Source organism: Acomys minous (genome assembly GCF_964271855.1).
Source record: "Acomys minous genome assembly, chromosome: 1".
NCBI lineage: Eukaryota > Metazoa > Chordata > Mammalia > Rodentia > Muridae > Acomys > Acomys minous.
This window is the reverse complement of record NC_140483.1, coordinates 50,488,305-50,506,468: the sequence shown is the minus strand read 5'-3', so window position 1 is coordinate 50,506,468 and position 18,164 is coordinate 50,488,305. Positions and strand designations below refer to the sequence as shown.

Sequence of the window (18,164 nt, the reverse complement as noted above, 5' to 3'; positions counted from 1 at the left end):
TGCATTATGTTGTACTTAATCATGTGTTACTAGCTCATCGTCCTAATTAAGGAGTGTGCAGGGAGTTATAACGAGGAACCTAAAAATATTCCAGTACTTACTTTGCAGGAAAAAAATGTGTGTGGGCAGGGTGGAAGGAGCTGGAGCAGGAGGAAGAGGAGGAAGAGGAGGAGGAGAAGAAGGAGGAGGGGGAAGAAGAAGATGAGGAGGAGGAGCGATGTTGCCCTGACATAGAAAGGATAGGGTCAGTCTCAGACTGACAAATTAAGCTACTGCAGGCTTCCTCGTGCAGTGGTGACTGCCTCCCTGTGGCCACACACATGTACCACTTTGCATTTCTTGGAGAGACATGGAATTTCTGCATGAAAGGAGTCTTTGAATTGTATGATTTATACTATTATGCTTCTATTTCTTCAAAAGGAAGTATAGCCAAATTTTCAGTGTTTTTTTCTTGTTAAGATAAAATATGTTTTGTAAAAAAAAAAAATCCAGATATAGGTGGAGAGACACCTCAGTTGGCAAAGCATTTGCCATGAAGTCATTAGGACATGAATTTGGTTCCTGGAAGCCACACAAAAGCAGCCAGGAACATCACTGGAGCCTTGTAGACAGGCAGGTCCTTGGGGCTCACTTGCCCACTAGCTTAGCCTACTTGGTCAGTTCCAGGCCAGCGTGAGGCCACATTAAAAACATTAAGAAGGTAGAGTGCGCCCAAGGAGTGACACCGGAGATTGTCTTCTTGTGTCCAACCTATGTACACACATGTGAACACATGCACACACATACATATAAGCACACATACACAGTTCAAGATATTTTTCATAATTAAGTGGAATTAGAAGCTTAATTCTTATTTGTAAAAATTTGAAAACAGAGAAACTTGTTGGGAGGCCATCTTTCTATTCGGAGTCAGAAGTGCTAGTGTTTGAAGCTCTGTGTGGATGGATGAGGAGAAGCTGCCGTGGTGGGCAGCTGACCAAAGGCTCCGAGTCAGTAGTGAAAGCTGTAAGCTCTAAGGCAGCGTTCGGAGGGTGCGATGCATAGTCCTTGTTAAGCATCTCATGGTGCACCCAGTGGCTGGGTTTACAAGGATGTAGAGATGATGCGTAATCATCTACATTGTCTTCTTGTTTTTATCCAGTGAACGCTGCCACCCTTGTCTTGGGAGTAGAGAGCCAACATAAAATAAGCATCCCGAAAGCCCCGACAAAAGATGAAGTGTCTCTCAGAGCTTACACAGCCAGCCGCAGGCTGAACAGATTACGTCGTACAGCTTGCTCCTTGTTTACTTCTGAAAAGATGGTGAAAGCTATTAAAAAGCTTGAAATTGAAATCGAAGTTGGGCGGCTAATTGTTCGAAAAGATAGACACCTCTGGAAAGATATTGGTAAGATTGTAGAAATCTCAAGATTTATTCTTTAGAGATACTGTAAAGGTTTTGTGTTACTTTTTCATCGGTTATTTAAGGGCAATTGGCAAAAGTGTACATATTTAAATATGATGTAGTTACATCTTGTGTAGTGAATAATGATCACAATATAGCTAAGTAACATCCGCAGTGACCTTCCTATGTGAATGTCTGGGGTCTGTCTGTGTTGTTTATTTTTTTATTTTTTGATTAATTTTTTAAAAAAAATTTTTTCTCCTTTATTAATTTATTCTTGTTACATCTCAATGGTTATCCCATCCCTTGTATCCTCCTATTCTTCTTTCCCTCCCATTTTCCCCTTATTCCCCTCCCCTATGACTGTTCCTGAGGGGGATTACCTCCCCCTGTATATGTTCATAGGGTATCAAGTCTCTTCTTGGTAACCTGCTGTCCTTCCTCTGAGTGCCACCAGGTCTCCCCCTCCAGGGGACATGGTCAAAGGTGAGGCACCAGAGTACGTGAGAAAGTAATATCCCACTCTCCACTCAACTGTGGAGAATGTTCTGTCCATTGGCTAGATCTGGGTAGGGGTTTAAGGTTTACCGCCTGTATTGTCCTTGGCTGGTGCCTTAGTTTGAGTGGGACCCCTGAGCCCAAATCTTCCTATCATAATGTTCTACTTGTAGGCTTCTAGGACCCTCTGGATCCTTCTACTTTGCCATTCTCCCATGCTTCTCTCATCTAGAGTCCCACCAGAATGTCCTCCCCTCTGTCTCAGTTTCCTGGTAAGTAAAGGCTTTCGTGGGACATGCCCCTTGTATCCTCCCATTCTTCCCTCCCTCCCATTTTCCCCTTGTTCCCCTCCCCTATGACTGTTCCTGAGGGGGATTACCTCCCCCTGTATATGTTCATAGGGTATCAAGTCTCTTCTTGGTAACCTGCTGTCCTTCCTCTGAGTGCCACAAGGTCTCCCCCTCCAGGGGCTAATATGCAGATATAAGTGAGTATATACCATTTGAGTCTTTCTGCTTCTGGGTTAACTCACTCATTATGATCATTTCTAGCTCAATCCATTTATCCACAAATTTCGGGAAGTCCTTGTTTTTATTAATAGCTGAATAGTATTCCATAGTGTATATGTACCACAGTTTCTTTATCCATTCTTCTATTGAGGGACACTGAGGCTGTTTCCATGTTCTGGCTATTATGAATAAGGCTGCTATGAACATGGTTGAGCAAATTTTCTTGTTGTGTGCTGGAGCATCTTCTGGGTAAATTCCAAGGAGTGGAATAGCTGGGTCTTGAGGAAGCCCTATTCCCAGTTTTCTGAGATAGCACCAGATAGATTTCCAAAGTGGTTGTACTAGTTTGCATTCCCACCAGCAATGAAGGGAATTCCTCTCTCCCCACATCCTCGCCAGCATGTGGTGTCGCTTGAATTTTTGATCTTAGCCATTCTGATGGGTGTAAGATGGAATCTCAGAGTTGTTTTGATTTGCGTTTCCCTGATGATTATGGAGGTTGAGCATTTCTTTAAGTGTTTCTCAGCCATTTGATATTCCTCTGTTGAAAATTCTCTGTTTAGTTCCAAGCCCCATTTCTCAATTGGGTTATTTGGTTTGGTAATGTTTAATTTCTTGAGTTCTTTGTATATTTTGGATATTAGACCTTTGTCAGATGTAGGGTTGGTGAAGATCTTTTCCCAGTTTGTAGGCTGTCGCTTTGTTCTCTTGACAGTGTCTCCTGCCTTACAGAAGCTTCTCAGCCTCAAGGGGGTCCATTTATTAATTGTTGACATTAATGTCTGGGCTGTTGGTGTTCTGTTCAGGAAGTTGTCTCCTGTGCCAATATGTTCCAGGCTTTTCCCCACTTTTTCTTCTGAGTGACTTAGTGTCTCTGGTTTTATGTTGAGGTCTTTAATCCACTTGGATTTGAGTTTTGTACAAGGTGACAAATAGGGGTCTAATTGCGTTTTTCTACATGTAGACATCCAGTTAGACCAGCACCATTTGTTGAAGATGCTATCCCTTTTCCATCGAATGGATTTGGCTTCTTTGTCGAAAATCAAGTGACCATATGTGTGTGGATTCATATCTGGGTCTTCAATTCGATTCCACTGATCAACCAGCCTGTTGCTGTGCCAGTACCATGCTGTTTTAATTACTATTGCTTTATAGTACAGTTTGAGATCAGGTCGAAGTTCTAGCCAGAGCAATAAGACAACAAAAGGAGATCAAGGGTATTCAAATGGGAAAGGAGGAAGTCAAATTATCCCTATTTGCAGATGATATAATAGTCTACATAAGTGACCCTCAAAATTCCACCAGAGAACTCCTACAGCTGAGAAACACCTTCAGCAAATTGGCTGGATACAAAATTAACTCAAAAAAGTCTGTAGCCTTCCTATACACAAATGACAAGCTTGCAGAGGAAGAAATTAGGAAAACTACACCCTTCACATTAGCTACAAGCAATATAAAGTACTTAGGAGTTACTCTAACTAAGCAAGTGAAGGACTTGTTTGAAAAAAATTTCAAAACTCTAAAGAAAGAGATTGAAGATGACATGAGAAGATGGAATGATCTTCCTTGCTCATGGATCGGGAGAATTAACATAATAAAAATGGCCATCCTACCAAAAGCAATCTACAGATTCAATGCAATCCCTATCAAAATACCTACACAGTGTTTTAAAGACATTGAAAGTTCAATTCTGAACTTCATATGGAAAAATAAAAAACCCAGAATAGCTAAAACAATCTTGTACAATAAAAGGTGCTCCGGAGGAGTCTCCATACTTGATTAATTTTTTTATTTTTGATTTAATTAATTTATTCAGATTACAACTAAATTGTTATCCCATCACTTGTATCCTTCCATTCCTCCCTCCCTCCTGCTTTCACCCTATTCCCCTCCTCTAAACAGTGTTTGTTTCTCAGTTTCTCTCTTAACCCTCTAAGTTAACCTGGTTTCCTCCCAGCATAGGTCCCAGAGATGCTTGCACTTTGTAGCTTTGCTTGCTCCAGCTCCTCTCTTGATGTCTCTTGGACCTCTCCCTTGGCTCAGTCCCCTACTTCCTCCTCTAATTGTTCCTCCTGTGGCTGGCAGGAAGTCCAGCCCTATTCTCCCCTGCTCAGTGATTGGCTGTAAGATGCTTTATTGGCATATCAGGGGACAATTGGGGAGCACTGCTTATACATCATTGAGACAGGAGATTCTTAGAACAAGGCTTGCAATCAGATATGGGAGATACAGAAATCAGCATTTGAATTATACAATAACCTTATGCCTACAAATCTGTGGGTCTGCTGTGTGTGTGTAAAGGGCATATAATATCCACTCTGTAACTTTCAGCTCTGCAGTATAATCTTCCTGCCCCTGTCAACCACCATTCTCTGCTTCTGTGGTCATGATAATTTAAGATGACAGGTACAAGTGAGATTGTAGAGAATTTGTCTATTTCCCTGGCTTATTTTACTTGATGTCCTTCACATCATTAGAAAATGGCAAGATTTACCTTTGTGTGTGTGTGTGTGTGTGTGTGTGTGTGTGTGTGTGTGTGTATCTGTCTGTCTGTCTGTCTGTCTGTCTGTGTCTGTGTGTGTCTGGCTGGCTGGCTGGCTGTGTCTGCACATGGATGAAGCAAGTACTTGCTTTATCCATTCATCTGAGATTGGTTGCATATGTTGCCTGTCAGGAATGTTGATGTAGCAATCATGTAATTACCTCATTTAGATGATGACTCTAGTTCTTTCCTGTACATCCCCAGGAGATGCTGCATTTACTTGATGCCTAAAATCTTCCAGTTATAATTTTGATCATATGTTTAGGAAACATAACTCATTGTTATTAATAATGTTATTAGTTGTAATCGATAATTATAAATACTCTCTGTAGAGGTTTAGTTACTGCTTCTGTTTAGTGGTCCACACTTTATTTTCTTTTCAGGACAGCGCCAAAAAGTCCTGAATTGGCTCTTGTCATATAATCCTTTGTGGCTTCGAATTGGCCTGGAGGTAAGTTTTCAGATTTTGAAACACTTCATTTTTAAAACTATGCTTTCAGTAGAACATACTATTATAAAATGTGGCTTTTACTTGGTGTAGTTAAGTCACTTGGTTGACTTTACTCATCTTCCTGCATAAAATATAAGGCCAGCTAATAAGTACTACTGGGTGAATAGATCATGCTCTTTATAACTTATTACTGTAGTATTTCAACATAATTTGCTTATGAATCATTTTATTTGAAGTTTTTCATCTACTTTATTATTGTCCTCATCATCATTTTTAGTTTTTTTTTTTCGCTCTTTTATTGAAAAATTCTTTTCCCCTGCAGTATATCCTCCCTGTGCTCCCCGTTGCCCCCTTCCCCTCCTCCCACCTGGATCCACTCACTTTCTGTCTCTCATTAGAAAATAACAGGCTTCCAACAGTTAACAACAAAACATATCCAAATAAAATATGATAAACAAAACAACAACAAAAAATCGCACTGAAGTTGGACAAGGCAAACCAACAGAAGGAAAAGAGCCCAAGAGCAGGCAGAAGAGCCAGAGACCCACTCAGCAATCCTATAGCGTGAAAACAGACTGGCAGTCCGGTGTAGTGGTTCATGCCAGTAATCCCTGCCTTGCGGAGGTGGAGACAGAAGGGTCTGTGCAAGTTTGAAATGAGTTTCAGCTACATAGTAAATTCCAGGGTAGCCTGGGCTACACATATTGAGACCTTAGCTCCAAAATTGAATAAAAAAAAATTTAAAACGGACTGCCTTGGCAGCTGCTCCTATGAAAGTGTGCTTTAAAGCACAGGCTGGAGCTTCCTTGGGATCTCCTTTTAGCCATTTACCAGGATGCTTTTTGTGTTTTCCTAGAACCAGTGTAAACTTTCTTGTTATTTCAGTTTAAACATTTTCAAGCAGAGGAGTCTGGAGAGCTGAAAGCAGTACCTTGTGTGCTAGTAGCTAGGCTCAGCAAGAACTAATTATAACAACACTTGTAGCATTCTTGCATGACAGAGTCACTACATGACATCATTGCTAAGATGTTACCCTCTCAGTAGTAAAGAAATCGCATGCCAGCTGGCTCTGCTTCTTATGTTAAATAATAGTAGTTCGGGAGTCTCAATTGAAATAGACACTGTCCCTTCTCCTTGACTTTGGAACCTACTTTGTGTGTGTGTTTGTGTGTGTGTGTGTGTGTGTGTGTGTGTGTGTTAACGGACATAAACAAAATTACTAGGCAGAGATATGTAATGCCTTTGTGATGAAATTGTCATTTTAAAACTAACCTCATTCGTAAATTTATTTTTTTAAATATATTTATTTTATTATATAAATGCTTGGTTTTCATGCACACTAGAAGAGGAAATCAGATTCCATTACAGATGGTTGTGAGTTACCATGGAATTACCATGAAATTTATCATGCACACTGAACGTGTGCACAGGTTGTACACACAGTCGAAGCCATGTCACTTCTGTGCTGCTTTATACTCCTCAGAAGACAGCAGCCTGCTCTCCCCCCACAGCTCCCTCTTCCTTCTCAGGCCTAGTGTAAGCCTGGCCTTGCCTTGCCTTCTTCTCTTTGCAGACAGTTTATGGAGAACTGATCCCTCTGGCAGACAACAGTGATGTCCCAGGGCTGGCGACCTTCATTCTGAATCGCTTGCTTTGGAACCCTGATATAGCAGCTGAATACAGACACCCCACGGTCCCCCTCCTGTTTCGAGATGGTGAGAGTCTCTGTACATTATGCAAAATGGCTTCTCATCGTCCCTGTCCCTGTTAACTTGGATTTTACTTTCTTAAGTCAATTTAAATAGGTCTCTGTTTTGACTAGTTCTCTTGCGCTCACTCTTCCCCCTTCCTCCCATCACTACTTATTCTTGTGGTCTCCATCCGCTGACTCGCCCCAATGGGCTCTGAGTCCTCTGGGGACAGTATTTGTTTATTGCTGCTACCTACGCAGCGACTAGAATGAGGCTTGCTTAAAGTAGTAGGTGTTCATTAACTATCTGCTGAATGAGACGAGCTAAATGTCACTGCTGTCACTGTGTTGTCCCTTTCACGGATTGGACATGTCAAATGGTACTCGTCCAGTTGACTTAGTCATTAGACTAATAATACCTGTAAATTACTAAGAAAAGGTACAAGGTGATTTAGGTGTACTTGTTACTAGATTTGCTAACTTATGATTCCCATTGCCTTTTCATAGATTAACTTACTGTTTTTTGTTTGTTTATTTGTTTTGTTCTGTTTGTACTTTAAGGTCATGAAGCAGCTTTATCTAAGTATACATTGAAAAAATTACTGTTGTTGGTCTGTTTCCTTGACCATGCTAAAATTTCCAGACTTATTGATCACGATCCTTGTCTGTTTTGTAAAGATGCTGAATTCAAGGTATCATTTCCATTTTGTCTTATATTTTCCTTTCAAAATGTTTTCTTGCTTTGGTGGCGTGTTTCCTGTCATAAACCCGTTCATGTTCCCGTGAACAGATTCTGAAGTGCAGTAGCACTGAGTGTGTGTGTGGTGGCTCCTTCTTTAGGCCTTTTCTGTGTGTAGGACTCAATTTGTCCATGTATATATATAATTTTTGTCTTATAATGTACTTGTAGACCTCATACCGTCTGACTTAAAGTGCCTGGTTTGAGTTGAATGACAAGTTTCCCATTCATGTTTACAATTAATTTTGACTTGAGAATGAACTAGGCTATGCTACTCCAGAATTAGTTTTGAGGGGAAATTTTTTTCCCTATTTTAGGCCATGTGTTACCAAATTAACTTCTTCATTTAATTGTGAACAATTTTTTCACAAGGTCTTAAGTTGGAAATACGAATTTGCATTTGCCTTGGGCGTAGGAAATCTCTTTATACTCCTCATATTCTTTCTGTAAGCACAGAATGGTTTGAAGGATTTGTTGTTACTGAAAATAAAGATTATGATATTGAAATGTTGTACTTGCTCCCTGTTTGTAGGCTAGCAAAGAACTACTTCTAGCCTTTTCAAGAGACTTCCTAAGTGGTGAAGGTGACCTTTCTCGTCACCTTAGCTTATTGGGATTACCTGTGGGACATGTTCAGACCCCACTTGACGAATTTGATTTTGCTGTTACGAATCTTGCTGTGGACTTGCAGTGTGGAGTGCGTCTTGTGTAAGTATATGCTAAAGACTTACGTAATGGGATAGGCTAAAACATTTTTTAAAAACATGTCATTTTCTGTATTAATATTTAAGTGTCTTATGATACTATAAATATATAATTTAAAACATGCTTAGTTTTCTCTTTGTGAAAAGTGATATATGAGTTATGCTACATACTTTTATGTTCTCTGCTGTTATGGGAATAGGGTCTGTGGTGGGGATTGCCAGTGTCTCAGAATAGGAGTCACAAAAAACATTAAACCAATTTAAATACTGAATATTTCACAACACCACAGTGGCTTCATGAACTCCTTATCTCTATTGGCTGGTTTTAATTGCGTCCATCTCATTTGTGTATGATAAAATGTGAATAATAAAGATGCTATTAGAAGTTGGGTTTCACATTCTGATGTATCCCTTATAAGTGGGTACTCAGATATTTTCATACTGAGCTGCTATGGCCTGGAAACTGATAAGACTTTATTTGAGCCTTCACGTTCTGTCATTACTTGCTAGCTCTGTGGCTAAGTTTGCTTAACTTCTCTAAGTCTTGGTTCCTTCTGTTAAAAAAAAATAATAATAAAAAAATAAATAAATAAAAGGAGCAGTTAATGTCTAATTATGGGATTTGCTTGATGACTAAGAGAAACAAGAACTTACTTATTGTATAGAATATGCCATATCTTAATAGCTGCCAACATTTTCCTCCCAAAGTCCTCCGCTCTTCTGTCTTTCTGTTTGATCTCTATTATTTTGTTTATATTTACATGTGTCTTGTTTTTTCCTTTCTTATGTATTTTATAGATCTCAAACCTCCAGACTTAAAAGTAATTCTGTTTGTTAACTAAAACAATGAAACTTGAAATAGTTTCTGGGAGTCATTTTGCCCTTAATATGTTTATAGTCTTGTGACATATAGGCAGTAACTTTATTTAATGAACTTTTTCTTGGAAACTTTTATGTAGATGTTTCATTGAAAATGTCTTTACTGCTAGGCGAACCATGGAACTTCTTACGCAGAACTGGAATCTGTCAGAGAAACTCAGGGTCCCTGCAATAAGCCGAGTTCAGAAGATGCACAACGTTGATGTTGTTCTTCAGGTTCTGAAATCGCGAGGAGTCCCACTGACTGACGAGCATGGTAGGCGTAGAGTAGGGCCAGCACTGAGTGTCCTGGCCGAGCCTACTGTGTGCATAGATTGTGCTAACGGACTGCCTTGCACTTGTAGGAAACACTATCTCGTCTAAGGATATTGTGGACAGGCACAGAGAGAAAACGCTAGGGCTGCTTTGGAAAATAGCATTTGCTTTTCAGGTATTGTATGTTTAGCATACTTTTTTAAAAATAAAATTTGAATTACGGATTACTAAAATCAATTTTAATCAAATGAATACTAGTGATAGTCACTCCCACTTCTGGGGCTTTAGTCTGTCCTAGGAGCTGTGGTGATCTCTCTACATTTCCTAATTTTCCTTATAATGCTGAGAAGGTAGATATACCTTCCTCCCTTAGAAACAAACTGAAGCTAAAGTTTTCTTTTCGAAGAAATAAAGGCAAATGTAGAACACAGGCTTAATTCAGACCCACATTCTATAACTACTAAACATTTTTTATCATTTATATGTAGCCACTATTTGCCATTAAAAAGTATAGTTTTTGATAAAATATATATTTTATGTAGTTTTGTTGGATTATAAAAAAAAACCTGTGTGTGTGTGTGTGTGTGTGTGTGTGTGTGTATTATATTTTTATAAGTGTAAAGAGGCAAGAAGTCAATGATGGGAGTTTTTATTAGTTGTCCACTTTATTTTTTGAGTTAAGGTCGTTTATTGAATTTACCGCTGAGTGATTTGGCGAGACAGGCTGGCTAGCAAGTCCCCCGGGCTCCTGTCCTCTGAGAATTGGGGTTAAAGCTATATACTGCCAAATGTGGCTTATACATGTGTGCCAGTGATCTATGCTTAGGTTTCCTCAGCTGTACAATAGGCCCTTTACCTCCTAAGCAAGCCCCCTGCCCCTTTTGTTAACATTTCTGATTAGGGTTTATTTTCCCCCCCTATCTTATGAAGTTTCTTTTTGTAGCGACAGTTACTTTAATTTTTGTGGGCTAAAACTGAAGTATGAAAAATATATTAAACCTTTTTGTGCTTTGCAGGTGGATATTTCTCTTAATTTAGATCAATTAAAGGAAGAAATTGAGTTTCTAAAACACACACGTAATATAAAGACAGCAATATCTGCACTAACATCCCATTCTCAAACTGTTACTAATAAGCCAAAAGAGAGAAGAAATAGTGAATCCTTTGAACACTGTGGTGACAGTGTAAAACTGTTGATGGATTGGGTAAATGCTGTTTGTGCCTTCTATAATCAAAAGGTTAGTCTGTTTGTCGTTGTTTTAACATATTTTAAGCCTTAGCTAAAGTAGAAATATATATATAATATACATATACATATGTCTTCCTTAAATATTTAGGATACTCTGTACATTCTTTTTTAGCAAATTGTTTCTTAACAGAATGATTATTATCTCATAGTCTGTTTAACCTGTTATACAGCCTTTCATCAATTGAACAGTGCACTGTAATTTTTTTTTTACCACCAAGAAAGATAATGATCTTGAGAAAAGACAAATGTTGTACGTCTTTTCTCCTATGGTAAATGTAGATTTAAATATGCGTATATTACAATATGTTTATATACATACATATGCATATACACATTTGACATGAAATCAGAAGTGGGCTGTGGAGAGGGAGTGACAACTGATAGCAGGGAAGAAGGAATGACTGACTAGGCTACAGTGATACATATTTGTGATATTTTGTCTACAACATTAAAGAAAAATCTCCATGGCAGATGCTATGTAGAACTGGGCATGCAAATCCTGACCTTACTATGTAGTAATATCCAAAGAACCATTATGTAAAAAGGAATAACAGGCCATGGTTGAGTCTTTATAATAATCTGTTAGGTTGAAGCTTTCTGTATGAGATGTACTTTTGTGTATAAATATCTAAAAACTTTCCTACATCCATATAAAGTCCTTGATAACGAATATTAAGCGTGTTACTAGGGATATAGTGAATTTTTGCACCTCAAAGGCGTTGTTAGAGGAAACATTGTTAGCTGCATTGGTGGCCCTCTGTGTTTTCATCAAATCCTCCAGTGTCAATGATGTGACTGATCATTACTTGTGAACTCAGCAAGTAGCTGAAACTTGTTTCTCTTTCTGAAATCAGTAGTGGCAGTCTGTCTGGTTGCTCACTGCAGCTGAGCCCGTTCTCTGCTGAGGTTGACCAGCCCATAGTGTCATTAAAGTCCATTTTCCTCTGACTTTCTTTTCCATTCTGATTCGAGGCAGAAATTGTGTTGCTTCTTTACTTGAAGCTGCGTTCGTCCAGTCTTTACCTTTGCCATCTCATAGTACTCTGTGTTTCTATCTGTGTCTCTCTCTGTTTTTTTTAAGTAAAATCATATTCTGAGGTTCTGGGAAGGGTAATGCTGTTCTGAGAGGTGCTATCCAACCATGGAGAATAATACTGTACCCAAACCCTACTTTTGTATTTAAGAACTAAGAATTTGATTATGACTATGGTATTAATGCTGTCTGCATTAGCAATTTGTATATTGTTAGCTTTTATAAGGAAATAAAAGACTAAAATAGTATCTAAGGAGATCTGTTTACATCTCTGATGCTTACACTCAGGTGGAGAATTTTACAGTGTCTTTCTCAGATGGCCGTGTGCTGTGTTATCTGATCCACCATTACCACCCGTGCTATGTGCCTTTCGATGCCATATGCCAGCGCACCACTCAGTCTGTGGCCTGCACACAGACCGGCTCAGTGGTCTTGAATTCTTCATCTGAATCGGAAGGAAGTTGCCTGAACCTGTCTCTCGAAGCACTAGATCATGGTGAGTGCCTTTGGTTCGCTGAAGTCTTCAGCTTCTCTGCCATGTGTGACTTTGGGCTACAGTCATCTCTCTGTCACTTGTGTATGTAACAGAAAACACTCCCGAAGTATACAAAGAGCTTCTAGAAAACGAAAAGAAAAATTTTCACTTGGTGAGATCGGCAGCAAGAGATCTTGGGGGAGTCCCTGCTATGATTCACCACTCAGACATGTCAAATACAATTCCAGATGAAAAGGTCAGTCACCGGTTTCTTCATAATCGCTCTTGTTTTCTTTTGTTTTTCTAGACAAGGTCTGTGTAGCCCTGGCTGTCCTGGAATTTGTTCTGTAGACCAGGATGGCCTACTCAGAGAACCAGGCTGCCTCCGCCTCCTGAAGGCTGGAACTAAAGGCCTCGCCACCGCCATCACACTCAGCTGCTGTGGCTCAGGGTGATAATGAGCCATGACTCCCTCCTGACGCTCTGCTTTCCTCCTTTGATTCTCCTTAGGTGGTTATTACCTACTTGTCATTTCTTTGTGCAAGGCTTTTGGATCTCCGTAAAGAAATAAGAGCCGCCCGACTTATACAGACAACATGGAGAAAATATAAACTAAAAAGAGACCTGAAACACCATCAGGTAATTGTTTAAAATGAAAACAGGATTTCACAGGATTCACTGAATTTTTACAAATACATATAGTTGAGATAAAATTATTAATTATGTAGTTTAGGAATGCAGAGATATCAAGATAGTACACTGATGTATCTTCCATCCTCCATCTGCCCTCCACATAATCTGCTGTAGGCCATAGGTAGCTTTTTGTAAACTTGTAAAGAATAAACAAGGCGTGCTTGCTGCACTTCTCTTTCCACTGCAGTCTACCCTGTCTGCAGAGATTGGACACAGGAGCGCATTGAGTAGCTGTGTTGTAGTGCTGCTTGGCCTCACATGTCAGATCTTGCTGTAATCCTTAGATCCAGTCATGTTGACAACCAAGACAAGCCATCCCAAAGGGCTAATCAGTACAGTTCTGGTTACATTTTACTGGTTAATCTGATCACTACTTGCTCGCTTCCGCTTGCTGCACTCCCACTTTTACACGGTGATGACAGCATCCATCTGTATCTTTCTGTTAGGACAATTACGTAGCATCCTCTCCAGCTCCTCATAGCTTTTAGATTTTGCTTTTATGCTATTGTTATAATTAATATGAACCTTCCATCAATAACAGTCACTCAAGCTCTGTGACAACAAACTGGGAGATGGAAAACATTTCCTGGGTCCCCTGAGATAAATTCAGCCTTATCCATAAGTAGACACACTCTAAATTAAATTAAATCACAGCATTTGGTCCATTTTCACGGCAGATGCTGCGTAAAATTGGGCTTGGAAACTCTGACCTTACTATGCAGTAATATCCAAAGAAACATCACATAGAAAGGAGTAACAGGCCATGGTTGAGTTTTCATAATAATCTGTTAGGTTGATACTTTCAGGTTATTTGACAAAGATTGAAGTCTTAAAGTGATTGTTAACTCAATTTTTGTTTGTTTTTGTTTCTTCTCATTAAAGGAAAGAGATAAAGCTGCTAGGATCATTCAGTCAGTTGTTCTCAATTTTCTAACTAGAAGAAGATTGCAAAAAAGAGTCAGTGCAGCTCTAGTCATTCAGAAATGTTGGCGGAGAGCCTCAGCACAGAGGAAATTGCTGATGCTGAAAAATGAAAAGCTGGCAAAACTTCAAAGTAAATCAGCATCACTTATTCAGGTATGATATTCTGGAGTGATTTTTAAACTTAAAATTTTATGGTATTTTTTAGCAAAGAAGGAAATCTGTGATGGAATTTTTAGTGGCCATATCTCAAGATTCTTTTCCAGTACTGTTGTCCCTCAGTATGTCAGGAGGGGATTGTCCCTGGGACCCCGTGCAGAGACCCAGATCTGGAGGCATTTTCATTTAAGTTCTATATATCCTCCCACACACTCACAAAATCCTCCAAAGCTTCTTTATAGGTCCTGGTACTATGTCAGTGCTGTGTGGCTCGTAGTCACGTTGTGTTGCTTAGGGAGCAGTGATGAGGAAAGTGTTTGCACGTTCAGTCCAGATACTTGCTCTTTTCCTCAGGTATCATCCGTCTGCCGTTAGTTTGAATTCAAGGATGTGATATGGGGCCTCACTGCCTAAGTAACTAAGCGCCTGACACATGCAGCATAAGGCTGCCACACAGTTGGAGCGCTCCATTTCTTGTGATCTTTGTTTTACATGACAGCTTTGTAATCTTTGACCCCTTGGGAGGTGCTGCCGTGGCAGGCTCTTCTCCTTTGCTTTAAATCCTGGGAACTTCTCTTTTCTGAGATAAGTGCACATTTCCCTCTCCATCTCCTTTGGTTTGTCACAGAAACAGTGCTCATCACTGCCTAATAGATTGCCTACGTTACTTTTCTTTTAAAGACAAAAATGTTCCACACATAGATAGCAGTTAATTTTCATAATGAATTTTAACAGCATTAAATTCCTTCCTCATGAATGTCATTGAAGCTCTACTATATAAATACATCTTTTTTAGAAATTTAAAAGCTTTGATTCTGTCTACCCAAATACTAGTTAAGTTTTAAAAATTGTCTTATCTGGAATCTTAATATGAAATATTACACATGGAAAATTGCATGCAACCACATCATAGAGCCTGGTGGTTTCTCACAAAGTGAGTACCCATCTAAGGTCCTCCTTTACCAAGAGATAGAATGTGGCCGGCCTCTTGGTAAGCTACTTCATAGTTCACTGTTCTATCCGAGCCCCAGGTGACCATTGGCTGATTTTTAGTAATCACACCTTTTAAATACATATCTTTTTAAAGCCATATAAATTAGTTTTGTCATTTTTTGAACCTAGATTTATATAAACTCTTTCATTTACTACTATTGCATTCATAAGATGTTTGTTGAGTTTGCTGTGGCTTGATTTTCATTTTGTTGTAGAGGGACATTTGATAGTCCAGGTCTGAACTGTTGTAATTTAAAGGCTCTTTGAATGTGTCTTTTAGTGGGAATATGTCTTCATCCTGCTCAGTGTTTACCTGGAAGTACAACTCTAGGGGCTGTTCTGCACAAGACCCAAGACCAAGTTCTCAGCACAAAGGAGATTTATTTGCCCTAGAAGGGCCAAGGGCAAAGAGACAAAGACAGGGGATAGAGGACCAGAGGGAAGGGGGAGGGAACCAGGGAGAGGGGCAGGGATGTTTGTTTGGGGGGGGGGGGGATGCAGAAGATAGCCTCTGGCTAGAGAAGAGACAGAAGTGGCCGATAGGTAAAAGACAATTTATAGTAGTAAAAGGGGAAAGCCCATGTTAGGATGAGGTGTTTGATTTTAATTGGACATGGTAATTGGGTGAGCCAAATGGGGGCATTTGATTGCTGGGACTTCAGTACTTGACAGCTGGGTTTTGGTAGTCAGCCTCAGGAGGAGGGAGTGGCCAAGTCCTGGAACAGACCTTGGTGGCTAGCTTCAGGGACGTAATCTAGGAGATTTTTATCAAGACAGAGGATAGGGAGGGGCAAGCCTGCCAGAGCCGTGCTTGTCATGCTGACTACACCCCCTTCACACCTGTGGAGTTCTTTTTGAGGGCATAGTGGTCTGTGGTGGTTACATTTTATTTTTAGGAGATATTACCAAAGACTTGGAACTGTGCAATGAAGCTTATCACAGGATGTCATTTTACACTAATGTAAACACTTGGAAAGTCCCTTAGTAACTTTGATAGGTAGTAACATCCAGAGCAGTTTCAATTTGCATTTTATTGATATATGAGAAACACCTTCTATTTTGGAAATCGACTTTTGTATGGTGTTATTTCTACTGTCTTAATTTTTCTGTTTGTCTTGTTGTAGACTCAGTAGAGGTGTTTATACAGTTGAACTGTTAAAACATTTGCGAGCAGTATGTACTGTGTCTTCTTGACCAGGAGTTCATTTCCCCCTGATGAAAGGCTTTTTATTTTCATTTATAATTTGAATTTTTATTTTGTAAACTGTTTAAAGAATGTGGCCCTGTGGGTTCCTATCTAGTGCTCTACTTTTCCTTTTGCATGAAACCTGAAATTCTGGAGGCTCACTACACAATGTGAGGGCAGCTCAGCAAGATAAATCTCCTTGCCCTAGAGTATATTGCCTATGTAGCCTTAGGGAGCAAGCAGCCTTGTGAATCTTGAATTTTCAGGAGCTTCCTGAGACGTGGGAGTTTTGCTTATTTTCTGACTCTTAATCAGCCTCCCTTCAGGAGGGGTTGTTTTGGTTTAGAAGAAAAAGCTACACAGCACCCATTCATCAACTGGTAGTCAGTCCCCACGAGTTTGTACACATTCTGCAGTTTCTCTTGCTATTGGTCTCTTGCTCTGTTGTTCAGTTGTGAGATAGAGTATGAGAAGTTATTTCAGGTGTACTGTATTCGTGTCCTAGTTTATGATGCATTTTCAGGAAAATTCCAGGAACTGTTCAGGAAATGTTTAGAATGTTCAGTACCTATCTGGCATGTCCATTTTATGTATAATTATCACAATGACTCGTGTGTCCATAAGAGTGTGGTATGGAAGCCATCCATATTACTATGTTTGCTATTAATTTATACTTTTATATCTAGTAGGGTTTGTTTAAAGAAATTAGGTTACAACTGTGTTTGCTATATAAGTTTAGAATTATAATAGCGGCCTTGCCAGAGAACAGAGGGACACCTGCTTGTTTCTTGCTTTCCTTAGAATTGCTCTGCTCGCCCTTTCACGCTAAGATTATATGAGTCTTTAGTGCCAGGGTGCATTTTTTAGAGGCAGCAAGGAAAGAACTCCAGTCTCCTCCTAGTCTTCAGTTTTTGGTCAAGGAATTAAGAGCATTAACATTCATTGTTATTGAAAGGTCTGTCCTAATTGCACCAAGTTAGACACTGCGTGGTGCGTGGCGTATCCCTCTCCCTCATTTGCGGATCTTCTGTTCTAGCATGGCTTATTCTATCCCTCAGCTTCCTGGAAGAGCTTGGCCTTCTCTTCAGTCTGAAGAATTCCTGTAGGAACCTTACATAGTGGTGATTTAGTCATAATTTCTCTCAGCTTCGTTTTTTTTTTCATGCAAAATTGTTATTTCTCCTTTAATTATGAGTTTTGCTGAATGTAGTAATTTCTGTAGGCAGTTGATTTTAGCACATGAACTATACTTCTGTTGTGTCTTCCTACATTGTCCCCTGAGCATTCTAACGTTAGCACACTTATCTAAAGCTTTCCGTTTTCCTCATGCTTGAGGATGTATTTATTGGCCATTTGCTTTCTTTTGAGAACCAACTATTTAGTTAATTTGCTTGTGCACTTCCTGATTGGACAACTTGGAGTTTGAGTGTTTCCACGTTTGGGTTTGAGTTGTTCTAGATATTACTTCCTGCTAGGCGTCTAACGGACAAACTATGTCCAGTTTGCAGTTGTTCCTTCTGCTTGTGTCCTTTGCTGTGAAGCAGCTTTTTAAGCCGATATGATCCCATCTGGCAGTTCTCACGCCCCAGCCCGGGCCTTCCGGAAGCCCCCACCCCACCCCCACCCCCGTGCCCGCATCTGAAGTGCTTGTGAAAAGTGCCTCGCACAGTGTCAGATTCAGATCTCACATCAAGGGCTTTGTTCATTTGAATTGTATAATGTGAGGTGAGAGATAAAGGTCGAGATTCGTTCTTCTTCTTCTTCTTTTTTTTTTCCGAGACAGGGTTTCTCTGTGTAGCCCTGG

The 18,164-nt window shown here is 39.8% G+C and overlaps 1 protein-coding gene across 2 annotated transcripts in view; it reads left to right on the top strand.

Annotated features, from left to right (window-relative positions):
* The window catches only part of ASPM (assembly factor for spindle microtubules), a 42,809-nt gene that overhangs the window by 7,242 nt on the left and 17,403 nt on the right, over positions 1-18,164 (top strand). For both annotated transcript variants that reach the window (XM_084788384.1, XM_084788383.1), the window contains exons 6-17: positions 1,142-1,387; positions 5,317-5,384; positions 6,958-7,099; positions 7,636-7,766; positions 8,346-8,521; positions 9,507-9,652; positions 9,741-9,826; positions 10,668-10,889; positions 12,222-12,429; positions 12,522-12,664; positions 12,919-13,047; positions 13,984-14,178. In XM_084788384.1, the coding sequence (XP_084644510.1) occupies positions 1,142-1,387; positions 5,317-5,384; positions 6,958-7,099; positions 7,636-7,766; positions 8,346-8,521; positions 9,507-9,652; positions 9,741-9,826; positions 10,668-10,889; positions 12,222-12,429; positions 12,522-12,664; positions 12,919-13,047; positions 13,984-14,178 (1,892 nt within the window). The remainder of the gene's footprint in view (positions 1-1,141; positions 1,388-5,316; positions 5,385-6,957; positions 7,100-7,635; positions 7,767-8,345; positions 8,522-9,506; positions 9,653-9,740; positions 9,827-10,667; positions 10,890-12,221; positions 12,430-12,521; positions 12,665-12,918; positions 13,048-13,983; positions 14,179-18,164) is intronic.